The sequence below is a fragment of the Dermacentor albipictus genome, chromosome 4 (assembly GCF_038994185.2).
Source record: "Dermacentor albipictus isolate Rhodes 1998 colony chromosome 4, USDA_Dalb.pri_finalv2, whole genome shotgun sequence".
In the NCBI taxonomy this organism is placed as follows: Eukaryota; Metazoa; Arthropoda; class Arachnida; order Ixodida; family Ixodidae; genus Dermacentor; species Dermacentor albipictus.
In genome coordinates, this window is record NC_091824.1 from 77,258,976 (window position 1) to 77,280,134 (window position 21,159).

At 45.2% G+C, this 21,159-nt stretch overlaps 1 protein-coding gene across 1 annotated transcript in view; it reads left to right on the plus strand.

Moving 5' to 3' along the window:
• The window catches only part of LOC135916461 (uncharacterized), a 44,353-nt gene extending 24,761 nt beyond the window's left edge, over nucleotides 1–19,592 (plus strand). Inside the window, exons 10-13 of the mRNA XM_065449823.2 lie at nucleotides 13,889–14,054; nucleotides 16,255–16,385; nucleotides 16,479–16,637; nucleotides 19,224–19,592. Coding sequence (XP_065305895.1) covers nucleotides 13,889–14,054; nucleotides 16,255–16,385; nucleotides 16,479–16,637; nucleotides 19,224–19,529 — 762 coding nt within the window. The 3' untranslated portion in view covers nucleotides 19,530–19,592. The remainder of the gene's footprint in view (nucleotides 1–13,888; nucleotides 14,055–16,254; nucleotides 16,386–16,478; nucleotides 16,638–19,223) is intronic.
• Nucleotides 19,593–21,159: the final 1,567 nt, after the last annotated feature.

Here is a 21,159-nt window from a genome sequence, read left to right on the forward strand (position 1 = left end):
TCACGTGGATACGTATATAAACGCAAATTATTTATAGCGGCGGGAGGACCTATCGGCTGTTTAGGGAGTGATAGGCAAAATAAGCGGACTTCACGTACAGCTCGGTGTGTTCAAAACCCCTAGGCACTCGAGGTGCGTTGTGCGTGCTGTTTGCCTCACAGATAACCGCGTACGCTTACATTTATCCTATCGCTTTTAAGAGTGCGAGGAAATAAATGGACGGTGCGGAATTCAAGACGAGGATGTAGTAAGGGACACAGACAAGCGCTATATAACTTTCGACTAACCTTATGCTTCGTCGCTGGTAAATACAGGTCTTTAGACACACATGCGCGAATCATGTAATCACATTGTCACTACCCCAGATTAGAGCATGCAAGCCGCTCAAAAAACATTTTTCACTGTCCATTAAGGAAATAGCTGTGTCACTTACGCAAGCCTTCCCTCTAAGAGATATATATAAAGTTTCTATCAGCTCCCGGGCAGTGGTATCTTGGATTTTTCCCAAGATCATTATTTTTCTGAAATCTGGAAGACACACGTAAACTTTACAATGCGCAGGCAAGTGCGCATTACCTGATGATTCGCACTTGCCTGCACATTCTCAAACTTGCACGTAGAAAGGTTTGCGTAAGTTGCACATCCATTTCTTTAATGGATAGTGAGAAGCGTTTTTTGCGCGGCTTGCTCTAATCTGTGGTAGTGACAATGTGATTACACGCTTCGCATATGTGCGACTAAAGAGATATATTGACGAGCGACGCAGAATAAAGTGAGATGAAAGTTAGCGTTTGTCCGTGTCCCTTACTGCGTCCATGTCTTGGATTCCGCGCAGTTGATTTATATCGTCGCAGTATGAACCAACTGCTCAAACAACCAGTCTTATTGATGTCAAGTATGGGTCTGCCGATGTCGCATCGGAAAGCAGCCTCTATAGTGTGTATTGTTGGCGCGTAGAATGTCTGCAGGTTTTTCTATTTGCATGTAGGGGTACTTTCAGACAAAATGGGGAATGGAGGTTTTCATTGCAGCTCGCTGGATGCTGATATTGTCACAGATTCTGTACTTGCTACTTCGAAATCGTTTCTTTTGTTTTTGTCAAATGCGTGGCTGACAGTAGCAGCAAGCGCGTATAAATTGCACTAACCTACTTCTTTTCGGATACAGTTATTTATAACGATACTTGAAAATGTACAGAACAACGCGACAGAGAACCCAAAGGAAGGCTAGGTACAATACTAATACTACTACTCCCACCAGTAACAATACTAATGACGAGGAGAAGGAGGAGGACGTGAGCACGTAGGATTTGAAATTGTTTCTTTGCGTATTATGTCGCGAGTAAAGTACTCGTCCGGGCTAGAATTACCCACAGGTCGCCCAACTCGTAGCAGAATGAGTAACAATTACATGCGGCCTGCGGCAATTCGAACTGATAGAAATAAAACATGGCGTGCTCTGTATTTTGCCATGGTGGGACTGACACCATCATATCCCAACTTATACTGAATTATATATATATATATATATATATATATATATATATATATATATATATATATATATATATATATATATATATATATAGGCCAGGCACGTACCCAGGGGGGGACCCGGGGGGGCCCGGGCCCCCACCGAAATCAAGTGACATACCCCCCCTCCCCACCCCCGCCACCACTCCTCACACATTCCTAAAGCGCCACCAGATCAATGTTGAGACTTGACAGTTGTTCATCGACAGCTGTTCATGACAGCTGTTCATGCTGCCTTTTTCACTCCTTTTAGACGGCGGTAGTTATCGGCACCTCTTGTAATGTGAAGGACAGGTTTCTCATAGATACCGAACCCGCGCCTCGAGATGCGTTCAGTTGTCACCAACTATTCAACCGTCACGCGCATAGCTGTTGCTTTTGTTAGTTCAACTTTCTTTGTTTAGGCTGATCCTGGGACCAGGAGAGGGATGCGGCTGTTACTCAGCTGGTCTGTACTCTCATGGAACGAGTTGCGGCCGGAGAAAACGCCAATTGCGTTTAACTTTTCCCTTTTCTTCATTATTTTCTTGAGTTACGGCTCGCCGCGACGCTGGCAGATGCCCGGAACCATATACACGTGATATGGGTTAGATAAGGTGGGAAATAAAATAATGTGAATGAGCGTCCATCATGAAACCCTGCAATAACCCTTAACCCCTTAAGCAAGATGACTGTCGCCCGTTACCTCGTCTGGTTTTCCCTAGCTGTATAGCACTTTTCGTGCAAAATTGCCAACTGGAAACAAAAATGGCAAGGAGTTGAGAAATTAAGCGATCTCTACTAAGGGAGAGCCAAGGCAACAACCAAACTGCAAGCAAAAGCGAATAATAAAAAAGTTAACCGTTATTTATGAGAATATTTATGGATCAACATCTTTTTATTTAAAAAGGAAGTAGAGAAAAGGCCGCCGGAAGTGGAGAACGATTACTTGTCTTGAATGACACTTCTACAGTTATCGGTCGAACCACCTCACGTAGCCACTTCTCTGCTGTGCTTATGTGGGTGTTTTTCTAACCTTTCGCAGTGAGCGCAGTACGTCTAGAATCGCAGAGGCCTGCGCTCTACGTGGTCGTATGGGACTGGCGGCCGCACAGCATCACGCAATTCGCGGAACTGTCAAAACTGATCAACAAGGCGAAAATAACTGATATTCGAAACTATAACATGAGAAAGACTGAAGAAGCCGTAAAAAATGAACGCAGCCTGAAATCAGTAAAAAAGAAACCTGGAATAGGACAAACCATGATGTATGCACTAAAAGATAAGAAGGATAATATCATCAGCAATCTCGAAGATATAGTAAAAGCAGAAGAAAAATTCTAAGCTGACCTGTATACAGTACCCAGAGGAGTCACGATAGTTCACTTAGAAACAGTAATGAACAGGATACAGAAACTCTCCTATAACTAGCGATGAGGTCAGAAGGGCCCTGCAAGACATGAAACGATGAAGAGCGGCAGGATAAGGTCGAATAACAGTCGATTTAATCAAAGATGGAGGAGACATAATGCTTGGAAAACTGGCGGCTCTTTATGCGAAGTGTCTATCGACAGCAAGGGTCCCAGAAAACTGGAAGAATGCAGACATTATACTAATCCACACAAAAAAGGAGACGTTAAAGAATTGAAGAATTATGGGACCATTAGCTTGCTCCCAGTATTATATAAAATATTTACCAAAATAATATCCAATAGAATAATGTTAACACTGGATTTTGTTAACCAAGGGAACAGGCTGGCTTCAGGAAGAAATACTTTACAATGGATCACATCCATGTCGTCAACCAGGTCATGGCGAAATCTGCAGAGTACAATAAGCCTCTCTATGTGGCTTATATAGATTACGAAAAGGCATTTGATTCAGTAGAGATACCAGCAATCGTAGAGGCGCTACGTAATCAAGGAGCACAGAACGCTTACTTAAAAAGCTTGGAAAATATTGCTACATGCGTGAGGTATCTGTTTGTTTGAACGAGGCGCGTAGGCGCCATCAATCCAGAAAAGAGAAGGAAGAACGAACTGGGCTCGCGCTGTGAATCTAACCGGTCAGCGCTGCAACCGTTGTTGTAAATATAATCTGTAAATGGTTTCTCGTCTTACTGACTCGTCTTTCGCGTTAGAATATCTACAAGATTCTACAGCTGCCTTAATTCTACACAAGAAAAGCAGGCAGATACGTATAGAGAAAGGGGTCAGGCAGGGAGACACAATTTCTCCAAAGCTATTTTCTGCGTGTTTAGAAGAATTCAAGCTAATAAACTGGGAAGGCTTAGGAGTAAAGTTCGACGGCAAATATCTGAGCAACCTTAGGTTTGCCGATGACATAGTTCTATTCAACAACAATGCAGACGAGTTACAACAAATGATTGGAGACCTTAACAGAGAGAGTGTAAGAGTGATGTTGAATATTATTATGCAAAAGATGAAGATAATGACAAATAGCCGGGCAAAGGAACAAGAGATGAGGATGGCCAGTCGGCCACTAGAGACTGTGAAGGAGTACGTTTACCTAGGTCCATTAATCAGAGGGAACCCTGATCATGAGAAGGAAATTCACAGAAGAATAAAAATAGGTTGGATCGCATACGGCAGACATTTCCAGCTCCTGACTGGAAGCTTACCATTATTATTGAAAAGTAAGGTGTGCAATCAGTGCATTTTGCCAGTGCAATATGTCCAGTGTCAATGCATTTGCCAGTGCATTTCCCAGTGCATTTTGCCAGTGCATATGAGGCAGAGACTTGAGAGCAAGTTAAGGACCGCGCAAAGAGCGATCGAACGAAGATTGCTAGGCATAACGTTAAGAGAGAAAGAGAGTGGTTTGGATCAGAGATCGAACGGCTATAGACGATATTCTAATTGACATCAAGAGGAAAAAATGTAGCTGGGCAGGTCATGTAATGCGCCGGTTAGATAACCGTTGGACCATTAGGGTTGCAGAATGGGTACAAAGAGAAGGGATACGCAATCGAGGACGACAAAACACTAGGTGGAGCGATGAAATTAGGAAATTCGCGGGCGCTAGTTGGAATCGGTTGGCGCAGGACAGGGGCGATTGGAGATGGCAGGGAGAGGCCTTCGTCCTGCAGTGGACATAAAACATGATGATGATAATGATGATGATGGAGGTGGAGGTGGTGGGCCCCCCCCGAAAAAAAATCCTGGGTACGTGCCTGATATAGGCCTAGTTGCTAAGGTGCTGCGTTGATACAAATGAGGTGGTGGGATCACATACCAGCCGCGCGGCCGCATTTCATGGCGGCGATATGCAACAATACCACGCATTCAGGATGAAACTGGAGGTGCTGCATCCAGACACAGACTTTACACCGCGAAATATACTTCTACGCAAAATTTCAGAGCGAACTGCGGCCAGGGGTTTAGACAACGAGCGAGTTTTATCACGCTTTTACTTATGGAACAATCAGTATATTAAAATGACATGATTTTCATTCCGTTGACTGAAGGAATCTTTCAAGCAAGTGTGATCATCATGTGTAGATTGTTCCGTTGGTTCTGCAAATAAATGGCTATCAGTGCAGGCGTCGTTAGACCACATTGTGGCGACAGTTTATATCACACGCTGTGCTATCACATGAGCCCTGCCTACCAGCTGCGTCACAAACGTCGTGAATTTTCTTCCGTACAACGTCATTCCACACTATGACACTACGGCGCAGTTTCTCGGCGATTGCGCGCATTATCCTTATCGAATGTCATCGACAATAACTTTCGCTCCTGCTCTAGCGAGCATCAAGTAGCCGCTGCTTATCGTCCAGACAAGGCCTTACAAAACGCCTTAATAGAACGTTTACGGACGTACTAGCCATGCTAGCTATATATGTACCTTTCCGCAGACTACCGGGACGTTCACTTGGACCACAGCCATCCGCCTCGCTGCTCTTCAAGCTTCTCAGAAGTCCCCTTACGATAGGCACTACAGCGACGTCCAGTTTTCCCCTGGTTCTCTCGTACTCTTGCGGTCGCCATCTCGTCGCGTCCGCCTATCAGAAAAAAGAATTTCTGTCACGTTTTTTTAGGTCCCTACCGAATCCTATGGCACCAGCACTTTGAAAAATCCCCCATTGGTCTCCTTTCGGGCGTATTCGTGAGATTTCTCCCGCTGACCTAAATTACCGTCTGTGCAGCCAAAAACCGATGTTCATCTCGCCCGAAGCCCTACGTGTGAGCCTTCCTTGAGCCCCGTTAGCTTGCTCTGGGACGGCGCCCCATTGCCAGCGGAGTAGTGCCGCGATGAAGAAGACCAAGACTAGCAAACTAGAGACAATCATGCCGACATTGCGTGATTGCGGTTAGTGGTTTCCCAGGCCACGCTTTAAGGTGAACGTTTGAACCGTCTGCGTCGTTCGGGTCTGCGTTCGCTAAACAACATCCGTGCCTACTTTTGCCTCGCAACAATAATTGGATAGCTTCCGCAATTTAGAAAACGAGCCACTTCTTGTCCCAATTAGATTAATTAAAGGGTCACTTAAAGGTTGTAAGAATGAACTACTGAAGGCCTCGAATTCGCACGGCCTTGTATTATTGTGCGCACACGAGGCGGCATATTCCTACTTACTTGCCTAACGTGCTCCATCTTGCCTATGCTCTGTGCAGTGCAGTGGAATGTAAACGGGTCGCATTATTTAACTAGAACAAAGAACCAGAAGAAGCTCTCCTCTGCGTCCGTCGCGGACCATACTCTGCGCGACGCCGACGAAATGAAAGCTTCATCTATAAGCACGGTACGCTGAAGCTTTGAACGCTTGACAGCCGAGACAGAACACACACCAAGCGAGAGGTGAAAGCAAATTAGGAATTGCGCGATAACAATTCGTCGTGACACGCTTGTCACGAGGCAAGAGCGTCTGATATGTCAAAATGTCTGCGTGACGCATAACTCGTCATGCTGGCGATCGAGATTAGAAGCGTGAACATTGCCGAGCTCCAGCAATAGGCAGTGCTCTGCGCGTAGCCTTCTAACGAATGACGAAGCGTGTGCCCTGGCCATTTTAATGTCGTCTTATTCAATGCGTGTCTCGAGAGGCTTGTGTCAGTGACGCTGTGGTGATAAATTACAGCGTCATAATGCCTACTGGCAGCTGCAAGGTGCCTGTATGGACACGTTTTTGCTGCCTATTTTAATATATGCATCTCACATGCTGGTGCTCCGGAAGATCAGGGGAAACAAGCACATCTGGAACTTCCCAAGGCGGATAAGAATGCTCTGGTTTGAATTGGTATAACATATTACACAATTTTTTATTACGTCTTAAGGCTTGGAGGGTCGCCAGAAACTGAAAAAAAGAACACGCCGCCCAGAGCCAGTGGGGTTGCTAGTCCAGATGCAAGAAAATTAAGAAGGCCCAGTGAACGTCAAAAAGACACTCCCTCGCCAAAAGAAAAATTGGCCTCTCTGGTGCCAGTATGTGGCCCCTGCCTGCCTCATGAAGTTTACAATCAACTCCTAGCCCTCAATCCCCACTGGCTCTGAGCACCTGAACAAGGCGGCGTTCAGACCTGGGATGTAGCACAGGGTGCGGATAATCTCTGGATCCAGACAGGCCGCCATTGGAAATTGCACCTGGTAACATTCAACACGCGCGCCTTCTCGAGTGAAGCTAACTCAGCCAGGTTCTTTGAGGAATCGTCAGGCATTACACGGGAATAATTATGTTTAACGAGGTTAAGATAACTGAGGAGGCTCATACACAATGCTGACTAATGACCGCGTCTCCCGATGCAGAGGTCTTCCAGGTATGAGACAATACGGGGCAGGATATCTAACTCATAAGGACATAAAGGCAACAGTGATGAATTCCACAGCACTAATGATAGCGTGGTAGTCATCGTAACACAAATAAATAGCAGATATAAATAAAAGACAGAACAACCGTACGCTTCAACGTCCATTCATGATGTCGAAGAAGTAGAACAGTTATATGAGGGCGTTGGATTAGCAACGAGAAATGTGAAAGCTCGGTATACTGTAATAATGGGCGACTTCAGTGCGAAAATGAGCAATAAGAAGGCTGTATAACAGACACTTGGAAACTATGGCATCGACTCTAGGAGTAGCACAGGAGTTATGTTGGCAGAGTTCGCGAAAGGAATTGAGGGCGAACAATGAATACCTTCTTTCGGAAGCGCAATAACAGGAACTGAACCTGGAAAAGTCCTAACAGGCAAGCAAAAAATCAACTAGATTTCCTGCTCTGTGCCGACTAAAGCATCGTACACGATGTACAAGTGTTAGATATAGTAAAAGGTAGCGATCATAATTAGTGAAGTCAAGGATTGCTCTTAATATGAAGAGAAAGGGCAAAATTAGTCTAGAAGGAAAAGGCCAACCAATAGAGGCAGTCAGGGTAAAACCAGATGAACTCAGGCTAATGCTTGCGAACAAATATGAGATTTCAGAACAAGAAGATGAAGCTAACAGCGACGTCATAAATGAGACCATAACTATTAAACTTTCGGAGTCTGCAGTCGAAGTCATCGGTAAGGAACTTACGCAGCAAATAGGCGAATAAGTAATTTTATTCGTGACTAGGGTACATCATACAGGTTCCAGTCAGTTTACAATCGTCAAGGTCACAGACAGGTTTCAGACAAATTCAAACACACTATTTCACATCGTACAAGCTGAATAGCCAAACAAGAAAGCGTATAACTACAATTGTGGGGCTTCTTCCAGTTTTGTATGCATTACCTCAAAACCTTCTTTGTTGTTCACGCTTGTTAACTAATCTTGAAAAAGGAATTGCTTAAGAAACTGCAAAAGTGCTTAAATACTCACAGAATGGAACAATATTTGTCCTTCAGCAAACGCCTTTTAGCCTAATATTGACCGACAGGTTGAGCTAATACATCGAAGATAAAAACTGACTGACCCACTTACGCCAATCCCCGGAGATGTGACCAAGGAAAGGCTCGCTTGAAAGCTCGGCAGACACATTTACGACTGCTTACGTGTGGGAATGCTGTGGGAATGCACTATAGTCCCTTTGGTGTAATGTTTTCAACGCGATAGCGTTAAGTGCGCCGTGTCGCAGAAAATCCGGCTTAGGCGTCCCGCGTCCAGCGTCGACCATCGTATGGGCAAAAATAATTCCGAACCACGCATACTCAACCACTCAGGCCCTCCGGTGGGTGTATTGCAAAGAAGTTACTGAAATAATTGAATTTATCAAAGTAAAATACCCTAAAAAATTGTAAAGTACACACACAACCTACGGGTGCGATAGCGTCGGACTGTAATTTGAATATACGAGAAAACATGATTCTGTCACGGGGAAATTCAAACAGAAACTCCTTTTCCAGCGTTTTCTATTATTTATAGACCAGCCACAGCGTCAAAGGTTTGCGTGCACTAGTGCGCACAAATCTTGGAGGCCACGGAGCGGCGCGGCCGGTTTTTTTCAATACCCCCAGAGGTGTTCCTGATTCTATTTGCGATTACCTTAGTAAATATTTTGTGGGCAACGGACCTGTAGGAAGCTGATCGGTCTATGATTTTTCAAATCCTTGGCGTCCCCTTTCTTACAGATTAGGATTATGTTAGCGTTCTTTCAAGATTCCGGTACGCTCGAGGTCATGAGGCATTGCGTATACAGGGCGGCCAGTTTCTCTAGAACAATCTGCCCACCATCCTTCAACAAATCTGCTGTTGCCTGATCCTCCCCAGCTGCCTTCCCCCTTTGCATAGCTCCCAATGCTTTCTTTACTTCTTCCGGCGTTACTTGTGGGATTTCGAATTCCTCTAGACTATTCTCTCTTCCATTATCGTTGTGGGTGCCATTGGTACTGTACAGATCTCTAGAGAACTCCTCAGCCACTTGAACTATCTCATCCATATTAGTAATGATATTGCCGGCTTTGTCTCTTAACGCATACATCTGATTCTTGCCAATTCCTAGTTTCTCCTTCACTGCTTTTAGGCTTCCTCCATTTCTGACAGCATGTTCAATCCTATCCATATTGTACTCCCTTATGTCAGCTGTCTTACGCTTGTTGATTAGCTTCGATAGTTCTGCCAGTTCTATTCTACCTGTAGGGTTTGATGCTTTCATACATTGGCGTTTCTTGATCAGATCTTTCGTCTCCTGCGATAGCTTACTGGTATCCTGTGTAACGGAGTTACCACCGACTTCTATTGCACACTCCTTAATGATGCCCACAACATTGTCGTTAATTGCTTCAACTTCCGTTCCCTCCTCAGGTCTAGGCTAATTCGAGTTCTTACCATCCTATGGTCACTGCAGCGCACCTTGCCGAGCACGTCCACGTCTTGTATGATGCCAGGGTTAGCGCAGAGTATGAAGTCTGTTTCACTTCTAGTCTCGCCGTTCGGGCTCCTCCTCGTCCACTTTCGGCTATCCCGCTTGCGGAAAAAGGCATTCATTATCCGCATATTATTCTGTTCCGCAAAGTCTACTAATAGCTCTCCCCTGCTATTCCTAGTGCCTATGCCATATTCCCCCACTGACTTGTCTCCAGTCTGCTTCTTGCCTACCTTGGCATTGAATTCGCCCATCAGTATAGTGCATTTTGTTTTCACTTAACCCATCGCTGATTCCCCGTCTTCACAGAAGCTTTCGACTTCCTGGTCATCATGACTGGATGTAGGGGCGTAGACCTGAACGACCTTCATTTTGTACCTCTCATTAAGTTTCACAACAGGACCTGCCACCCTCTCGTTAATGTTATAGAATTCCTGTATGTTACCAGCCATATTCTTATTAATCAGGAATCTGACACCTAGTTCTCGTCTCTCCGCTAAGCCCCGGTAGCACAGGACGTGCCCGATATTTAGCACTGTATATGCTTCTTTTGGCCTCCTAACTTCACTGAACCCTGCTATATCCCATTTACTGCCCTCTAATTCCTCCAATAGCAATGCTAGACTCGCCTCACTAGATAGCGTTCTAGCGTTAAACGTTGCGAGGTTCAGATTCCAATGGCAGCCTGTCCAGCTGTCCGCGACAGGTGACTGCGATTGCCAATATGCTTCTCGTCAATGAAAGCGCTAATTCAACGGAGAGAAGTGAGAGGCCGCCTTCCCTGCAATGAGCTATCTGCGATACTAACTTCTTTTACGTTACGCTACGAGATCTCTTGCAAGTTGATGCTGAATGTTGTCAGCCCTGCCCTGTTGCATTTGGAAGTGAGTTTGCAGTTGAGATCTCACTACCACAGTTGGAAGTGAGGTTTCTACGTAAGGGCACAAAAATGTAAAAACGAAAGCGTGTAGAGGCCAGTTCATTGGCACAGTGAAAAAATGTGCCAAACATAAAAATGTCATTTATCAATCGCAGCAAGAACGACCATACTTCTGTGATGTTTCAACATTTTTTTTTCAGCGCCGCCATTTCCCCTTTGAAACTGATGACAGCGTATGAAATTGTAGAAGCGAAAATATCCGCTCATGGGAAAGCAGTTCTGGGAAATCATTCCCCCGAATAACGCAAAATAAAATTTTCTGACTGGATTTGTTGCTCGGCAAAAAAACATTATTAGGAGCGAACGCTCACAGTTCTGTAATAATGCGATAATATCCATAATCATACCTTCGGGAAGAAAAAAAACACGAAAGGACGCTGGCGACAGAGAAAGTACTTCTGCAAGCTGACCCCGAAGAAAAAAAAAAAGGTGGCACCGATGAACGCTGCACGCGTTCGTCGGCTGCCACTTGTCGCGCTTGAATTTCACCACCCAGAGGAGTCTTCATTTAGGATTTCATGGGAAAGAATATCTTCGAGCCATTCCTAGAGTAGTTTGTGCACTGCGGCAGGCAACATCCAGGCATCTTGCCAACTTCATGACGGATCAGTAGGGCGAGGACAAGGCGGCCTGCACAGCTTGCGCGTTTAACCTTAGCGCAGCGAGTGCGCAAACATGGCGGACGCTCCAGCGAAGGTCAGGTGAGGCGGCTTTGACCCCTTAAAAGAATGTCAGCACTCTCATGCGGCGCGCGCATTGAGGCATTCTACTGCATCGCGGCCGACGCAAGAGGCCGCGTTTCTACCAGAAAGCTCGCCTTCTTGCATAGCGTTTGCCGCCAGCGTTTCCCAATAAACATTGCGGTTACATAAGCTGCAGTTGCCGAGAAACGTCAGGGATCCTTGAAGAGAAGCAGTCAGGGATCTTTGAATGCTATCGCGTTCCACTTTTATTAAAGGCGAAGCTTAAGCGTCGTCGAAATTTTTTCTGCGCCCTGATTGCCCGCGCAAGCTCTCGCCCGATTTCTCAAAGCGCCTCGGTAATGCCAAATGAAGACGCGCCAAGCGTCTCAAAGCGGTCGCATGCCCGCCAGGAGTTCATAACTCGAAGGACCACTCAGCGCCGTTCAATTGTACATTAATGCTTTTCAAGCGAAGCTTGTATTGGCTTCGGTCGCAATATGGTCACGCAAAAACCCAGTTGCTCCCAGAGCAGAGCAGCCGCGGGTAAGGGCAGTTTGATGAGTTGACAGCTGCACCGGTGCCAGAGCGTGAGTCAATAACAAGGATTCCAGCTGCATAGGCGCGCGCTCACGCCACGCGCGTTACCAATCAGAGCCATTTCGCTTCCGCCGGGGAGGGGAAGGACAGGAAAGGGCATTGCGCGCGCTGTCCCCCCCCCCCCCCCCTTTTCCTCGGCTTCGTTTTCATTCAGTTCATTCTCGGAACACGGATGAGAAGGCCCCGCATTGTGTGTTCCCCCGGGGAACTAGCAGCCTTCGACGAGCGGCGGCGAGAACTCGCCCGTGAAAGGGCTCGCCGTGGGGTCGCCGATCCAGCTGTTAGAGTACCCTGAGCCAGGCAATCAAACAGCAAGAGGAGGATCCCGAACTGAATGAGCGGCAGGCCGAAGCAATCCGGCACCGTTACGTTTTTTTTTTTATTCAGCATTGATTCAGACACAGTGAAGGTCTTGGATGGCAAGGCTAAAGGCAGTACATTGTCTGCCTGACTGATTGTTTACCATGACAAATGTCATGTACACGCAGGACAAGCACCACTTATCCCAAAGATGCTTGTTTCGTGTTTCACACGAAACAGCCACCTTCAGTTACGGTTTCATAGACGTCGGGTAGGGTTACATTCCTTGCTGTCTTTTAAAAGAAACAACAACATATCAACACAATTGTTTCTTGCTCTTGCGGGTGGAGCTTGTACTGAATTCTTAGGTTGCCACCGACTAACGAGGCACGTTCAATTCTCTAGCTTGCTCGAAAAGAGGGAGTGGTGAATGAAAGAACACTATACTTCCTTTCAGACATCAGGCGCAACGATGTGGAAGCTAGAAATACTTTTCACAGTGGCTGCCTCCGCACTTAGAAAGAGTTCGATATTCTTGATCGAAATAGTGCGAAACTGTTCTATATTTAGGTTCACTATTGAATAAAGAAATAAAAATGTAATCCTTTGAAACAAACAAACTGTGATATACGGCAATCTAATGCGTTGTTTTAGATCAATTTGTTTTTTATTGCGTTTCTTTTCTTTTTTTTTCTTTTTCTTTTATCGGCAGCACGTCGCGGCAGCCTCACGTGCACGCTAGCGCGAGCAAACGCCGTTGGCGCGCAGCGAAGCATGGACGGAACGCGCGGAGTGATACTTTTTTCGTCACCGAACTTCTTGCGTAGCTTCCACAACGTCACACCTGAACTCTGAAAGAGATCGTTGTTGTCGGCACGCGTGACGATGCACAGCAAGTCTTAAACAGTCGCAGGTGCCTCTTCACTTTGGATATCGCAGTAACGGTCTTGTTGCTTTCTGCGCAAGCGACTCGTGCAAGGTCATTGTGTAAGGATTTTTGTTTCCGATTGTAGTCATGAGTTCAACCGGTTTAATTCTGTCCAGGAACGTTCACGCTCGACGTCAGAGTGGGAAACACAGGCGGAAAAGTTGCTGAACGGTTTCTGTGCTTCCGCAAGCGCTTCCGTTAGCATCTCGCACAGCAACCCTCTGTAAATTACACTCCCAGTCAATAGAGTCACAGCAGTGTCACATCAGAGCGGGAAACTCTTCTGATGCCATTTGCAGCTTTAAGGGACGATTAAGCATAGTAGGATGAAAGTCCTAGAGCTTAGGAGAAGACCAATAAGCGTGGGTCATAGCTCTAGTCAAGAAATAAAGCTTCCTTGCAGCTTCGGTTTTGCAGAGGGGCTGCGGAATCGTTCGGGATCCGTCATGGAAGGACCGTATGAATGCTTTTACTATGGCACGATCTAACAGTGCATCATGCACTCAGACAAAAAAAGAAAAAAAGAAACTCACTCTTCGATTATACCTACACAAGAAGTTCAATATGGATTGTGCTTAAGATTTGGCCGCTTGAAGCTGACTGTTCTCCTCATTGTTGTATACTTAGGTCGACGATTCCCTAAACGCCAGGGAAGGAACGACCGATTGGGAGAAGCTGACTTATTCCTTCTACCGAGTTGACAGAGCCAACAAATGGGTGACGGACCTGCAGGCGTTCGATGTCACTGACTGCATGGGAGACAACGTTTATCCTATGCAGTTCGAGCTGACGTGTGAGTAAATTAGCATACATTTCTCTCGCGAAAACTGTTAGAGACGGCTTTACTAGAAACATAACAACGGGAAGGAAGCTGTTAAACGGGTTTATTGAGGGCTGTCGGTGAGGTGATTAATTACAGTGCACCGAACTATTACGTGATATTTTCACTGTTGATGCGAGTAAGGACTCGACCATACTGTATGCATAGTGTGGCCATACCTGGCAAGCATTGGGAGCCTTGTATCTTCCGAAGGGGACCGTTAAGGACTGATTTTATTATGCTTTCCCATGATGATGAGTGAACGCAGCTGAAAGAGTTCGATTACGACATTGACAGTAACCGCTCACTGAATGAGCGCATCAGCGGCAGCCGCGCTGCTGCTGATGCGATTGCAAACAAGATGTTTTGACATCTTGTTTATTGCCCTGTTTCTTTAAGCCGCCGTCCATACGTGACACATACCAGTAACACCACATTTCGACAAATGTAATGTTACTCATGTGTAATCTCGAAGTTTGTACGGTGTCGCCTTTGCTAATACAACGACGTATAGCATTTATTTAGTTTGACGTTTATTTACGTTTTTAAGTTTCACTATAAGGGCGGATCCTAGACGTGAAAAATAAAGTAGATTAGCACATTTACGTCACCAGCGCAATTTCTGAAGTGTCGCTACATATATCTTAAGTGATTTGCCAGACGATGCGAATGCCGTCGGAAGCAAAAAGAAAAAAAAAGCAAAAAAAATCATTTAGACTTCCTCATCCTCCAGCAATAGTCTCAAGAGCTGGTCTAGTCAGAATCTTAAGGGCAACGGCACCGAACAAGATATGTGAGGCGGAAACGCGCACGTTGACGGTGCACATTCGGTTGGGATCTTGACTTCGCGATAAATGTAACTAAATACCGCTTTTTGGCCAAGCTCCGCACCAGTAAACGAGTTGCTTTAAGGTGCTCTCTGCGATCTCGTTCACTTTTGAAAATTTTCGGTTATTTCCGATTTTAATAGAGTATTCAACAGTTGGGCTGATTCGTATAAACCACGCCCCTGCGTGCTGCACCATCCTCCACGCTGCAGGAAATAAAACAAAAAGTAGGATAGGCGTGGGACGTAGGAGGGCCAGCTTGTAGGGACTTCGACACTCAATAAATAAATAAATAAGTAAATAAATAAATAAATAAATAGGAAGGGAAATTCCGATAACAATGGCGACCAATGTCCGCGAACGAGGCATAGCAATGACTCGTTCGAAAATGGCGTACGAAAATTGCATCGGTGCACTTAAATAATCGTAAATTTGTGCTTGTACGTCGTTAAAACTGTTCTTGATACCTATAGCTACCAGCGCATGAGCGATGCGTCCCCGAAGAGAAAGATTTGGCGTTGCAATTGCAGCGCTGCGTTCCGCCACATCGCATTCTAGGCGTGCGAGGAAGTACGCCCGCACAATATGGCAAGAGAGGTAGGGTTATCTTTTTTTTTTTTCAGTGCTCAGCTGCTTAGTGGTAGGGACGTGCAAGTTGCGTTCTATGCTGAGCACGGTTTGTAAACACATCTCAATGTGCCTTTTTAGGGTGCAGTCTTTTTTTTTCTGTCGAAATTTCCGGAGACCTCCACTACGGCGTGCCTCATAATCAGAAAGTGGTTCTGGCACGTAAAACACCATAATTTTTTTTTTAGTCTGCAGTTTTGTTCAGCTTTGCCTAGTGCGACGATATGCAAGGCAGGCCTCATGCGTTGCAGGTGGTTCGGCATTTGCTGGTCCCTCACAGGTGCCGGTATTAAGGGCTCGATCCTTCGCCTATGAGAGACAAGCAAAACTATTTTGACGCATGCAAAATGCTTCACTTTAGTCAGATGTAGTTTCTTGTGGACTTTTGTTACGGACATTATTCATTGTTACTGCGGTGATCTTAATTAAAGGTGAGAAACAGAGGGACGAATCTCTTTAATGAAACGCACAGATTTCTGCCGACATGTATATAGTCGCCTACATCCTACTTTGTACGAAGAAGCGGATCAGAGATTGAAAGCCTCTAAGAGAAAGAGAGAGAGAGAGAGAGAGAGAGAGAGCAGAAAAAAAAGAGAAGAGAAAAAGCTATGAAAGATAAGGGACTTGGTATTTACGTGTAAAATGATAATTACTATACGCTTCGATATGGAATCTCATCAAAAAATGATCAATATGCTTCTTGTCGTCTTTGTTTGCAGATCCTGACGCTAAGTTTGAAGACGTGGTGAGCGTCACCGTCGAGCCGCTATTTTTGGCGATGTGCAAAGCGCAGATAGTGCAAAGTTTGAAATCGAAACTCGGAATACTCAGGATTGGACGACTGCGGGCTGTAAGTATGTCGTGTAAGCAGTAGACGAATACTCATCAGTGTTAGGGTGTATTTAATAAGCAAATTGTTTACGTTTTCTGACAACGCTTGTAGGTATTCGGCGAAGAAAGAAAGCTCTATATTCAGTTTTCATTGCTTGACGGATTTACTTCCGTTAAGGGCGAGCCTACGCTAGAGCAAATGAAAGCCTCACTTCGAAAATACGTGGACGAGAAGACGCTAAAAATGAATCTCAATGCACCCGGAAAAAAGGTAAGAAAACCTGTTCATTTCTACCTTCTTTCCCATAAAATAATAAATATGTTCACATTATATTCTATTTCCTTCCGCGCTTTTCTTCTGTTTTTATTTAGTTGCTGTAGTGGCACTGATAGAGCAAGAGGTTGATTCAACTAACTAACTAACTAACTAACTAACTAACTAACTAACTAACTAACTAACTAACTAACTAACTAACTAACTAACTAACTAACTAACTAACTAACTAACTAACTAACTAACTAACTAACTAACTAACTAACTAACTAACTAACTAACTAACTAACTAACTAACTAACTAACTAACTAACTAACTAACTAACTAACTGACTAACCTACCAACCGATCGCGCGTTTTCGGTCTCATGGTTTTAGCATGTCAGCGTTTACAAACAGCGCTGAGATACCGAGTTCTCGGCTCATACAGTTCGTATATTATGAACTGATAGGGGAAACAATAAAAAAAACAATACATGGGTATTTTGCAACGACAAATTAGGAGCACGAGAGGTGCGCAGGAGCGCTGCATACGGACAATGAGGTCCATATAGCAGGACTAGGCCTTCTGTCTCCTTGAAAGAGCGTACAGACAAGAGAACGAGAGAAGGCGACACATACTGAAAGACGTGCTGCACTTGCGCAGCGGAATGATGCATACAGGGAGCACCTTTCAAAGTGAGTGAGCGCATGGACACACAGTGCTACATCAGTGGGTGCAAAATCACACCGGATGATTAAAACTATATTCTGCAGTCAGGAGAGTGACGAACTCTTTAGAAAAAGCATAATCGAAGTAATCTACTGTGGGAGTGTCCAGCCTATAGACTGGATGTTCGCAACATATGCTGTGACAGGCACCTTCCCACCGCTGTGTGGAAACGTTCTCCGAATGCAATACCGTGACAGAGAAGGTTTTAGGGTGTTGCACCCGCTGATGCCTTATATGTTTTTTTTTTTTTACTGTGCACTGTGTTCGAACTGAGCCGTGCGTTTGGCATTAAATCCACGTTAGCACGCCAACGGCTCCTTCACTGAAGGGCAATTACTACCAAATTGCCCGCATACACGCAATGGAATAAGCACATGCAGTTAAGCTTTGGTAGAAATTTTGGGTCGGGGCAGCCACACTTCTTAAGATTTCCTGTAGAAGAGAAAGAAATGGAGTGAACAAAGTACTACTGTTTCTGCCCCGGTAATCCATGGCAACAGACAGGGCATTCGGTAAAGACTACACGGTACCGCCGGCGCAATTTTTACAATCTATTGATTTCCTGTTTCTATAGGACCAGCATGCAAGCTGGCCGCATGCTCAGCTTGGTTTGCGAACATATAGCTGAAAGAAAGAAGCCGCCTCCATTGAAGCAAATGAGTAAATTTAGCCTGAAAAGTTGAACCTACAACCATCTCGGTCTTCCCATGTACCCGCGTCCACGCACTTGAGGAGCGTATCGCGTAGCGCCTGACAGTTGGATTTTTATGTTTATGTTATACTTAGGCGCTACATCGTAAAGATATTCCAAACTTTTATATTCCATTTCTGCAATCAGCCCTCCACAATTGGTCAAAAAGATTTTCTGGCCACTCCGCTCTTCGCCTGTCTCTCACGGGACGTCACCAAAACCGCGAAAACTCACCGCGTCAAAGTGACGTGTGCGTACCGAACAAAACCGAGCAAAATATACCGAACAAAATTGAATTTTTTCTTAATAGTCGGAGACTTCTCCGTTCCAAAAGGAACAGAATGATGGCTGCCCAACGATCGCTTAGGCACTGACTATTCGCACCTTCCGTAGTGCGTGGATTAATTTGCGTATAATAAACTCTTTGCGTGGCAATGTAACGTTATCGAGTCGTTTCTCCACGTATACGGCATCACTCAGCCAACTTGCATTGCACGCCGCCGCCATTTTAGACCAGCCACGCCAAGCTAAGTAAGGGGAAGCGGACGTATCGCAGACGCCGACCCCACCCTCCTCATCCGGTTATCTATTTTACCTGCGCTGCGCTGGCTCGGCCTCCTCGAAATCTCTCCACTTGAGCGTGCTCGTCGCCTCTTGTCAGCGAATTAGATAAGAAAAACTGCTCAATGTAGACAATTTTATTCGGTTTGAAAGCAAACAGAAGTGACCTCTTATAAACGAGGAGAGCGTTTGATTGGGCTATTCAGAGAACGCTGCGGGTCATCACGCGATGCTTGCGTCGGCGGTTACGTAGATTTCACGTCAGGAGATTAGAATAAAAGTTAATTGGAATTGTTTTGCGTTATAGGGCCCCACATTTGATTATATTATTACTAGTAAGTAAAAAACGGCGAATAAATATATTTCCAGATTGAAAAGTTTTTAAAGAAATCTAGATGTCCAAATTTCATCGAAGTTCTGATTTCGGCCTCTTGGCATGCTATTAGAAAGGCGTTTAGTTTAACGCACTTGCACATGGGTACCGAACGAGAACAGGACACACACACAGCACTAACATCCAGTAATTTGCCTGAGCACTTTCTCTGTTTCTATGTGGTAGTTGCGTTACGCTGAATGACTTTTAGATGGCACCAAAACTAAAATCTCTACTTTCTGTATAGGAGGACATCGAGTTCACGGCTACGCCACGTACGCTAAGGAGCATCAGCGACGTAGATTTTCCGGCTAGCAAGGCTTCAAGCGCTGCCCCGTTTCAGTTTGGCGGTAATCGGACGATGCAGAAAGCACCGCCAGCGCTTTATTACCCATATCAAGCACATGATCCGTCGGTTCTCCCGAAGAACGAAACCGGTGCCCTAACGAAGACGGCTCGTCTGGTGACTTTCGTGATGGGGGCTGTTGGACTCTTCATCGTGGGTGCCTTCGTTGGCGCCATATCGCTGCGCCTCCAGCGCATTGTGCGGTAGAAATATAAATAAAGAAATTGTAAATTGCAATATATGCCTTAGGGTAATTAATTAAAAACTTAATTAGTGAGTTTTTGTCAGTTCCTCGATCATACATTTAAATTTTTTTCTGCAAGCGATGTCCGCTTCCTCCAATACACCAACTCGTGAACTAGAATTGTGCTACCTGCCACAGGAAATTTTTGAAAAAAAAATTGAAAGTGTTCGCTGAAATACCCGTTCGTGAGATGTGAAATCTTCGTCTCACCTGTTCGACATCCTTGCGGCAGTGCTTGGGATGTCCCTGCTGTGCAAGTGCAGTTGGGAAACGGAAGTCCTCGCACGGGAAGCAAATTGTCAGCACTTTAGACGCCCAAGAACACCGCGTGGCAAATGACCAGCAACCAACGTTTTTTTGCATAACAGGTCTCCTGCCAGTGTATAGTAGGACTTGGTATCGTATTTAGCGGACATCCTCACACAGTCGATGGCAGGTAAGGATGTAATGGGCAGCAACCATTTTCCCATCTTAGTCATCATTGCTGCATCCCGAGCCAGCGGACGAAGATCCAGTCCTGTGAAGCGGTTTTGCGGTCGTACTGCGTGACAAGGGATCAGCTGCAGCTGAGCTTAAGCTACCGGGTCACCTCCCTTCTCCGGACTTAAGGCAAAAAGAAATATGCGCTGCACGCTGTGAGCGGAACGAGTACAAAGTGCCGAACCAGCAACATAGCAAAATTTTATGCAAGAGTTAACGCGGTGATCTGCGCGTACACAAGGAAGTGCGGGACATACCAGTGGGTGGTATTTTGCGCTAGCATGTCGGTCTTCAAAGAAGTTCAAAAGGATATGGTGGGTCATCAATAGCCTTTCTGCGAGCTGCACCTATATAGCAGCTCGAACAGTTGGCTAACAGCGTGGGTTAATTATGTCACCATAGTAAATTACACATGCGAGCAATCCGAGCTGTCATAGGTGGGTTTTACGAACCGCGCAGAATTTAGCCCGCTGTAGGGGGAGGACTGTAATAGCCACCGATATCAAATTTGGCGAGAATGAGGGAAACATTATGGATACCATGCGGGATGAGATAAACATATGTGGAAAAATTACGGCACTTGTGAAAAGATTCCTCACGCATGTGCTGAAAGCGTAGTGCAGCCGATACATCGCTATATTTCCTGCTGTTTTGTGAGAACTTTATGTCAAACAGAATTCACCTTCGCTTATTTTTAAAAGAGATCGCCATTTAACCAACGCCACTTTTTATTACACATAACCTATAACCGGTGTGCCTCATAACCGTATCGTGGTATTACACGTAAAAGCCCGGAATTTACTTCTTTAAACATATGACCTGCCGCTTATTTCCACGAAATGTAACCAAGGCAGCATGTTTAGCTCCATGAGGACACCGCGGATGCGTCGTATAACGCATAAAATTAGGTAGAAAAAGGGTGTTCAGTATTTATTTTCAAAGCTCATAATTACGCAAGAAGCGTTACACTTTCAAGACGCATTGCTACTAACGTGCTCCGTTTTTCAGCAGATGTGAGCTCAGTGTGACGTAAATTCTTGTCGGGATATTTGAAAACACATCCGATAACGCTATGGTAACATTTTCGACTATCTGATGAATATATTTTTTTAC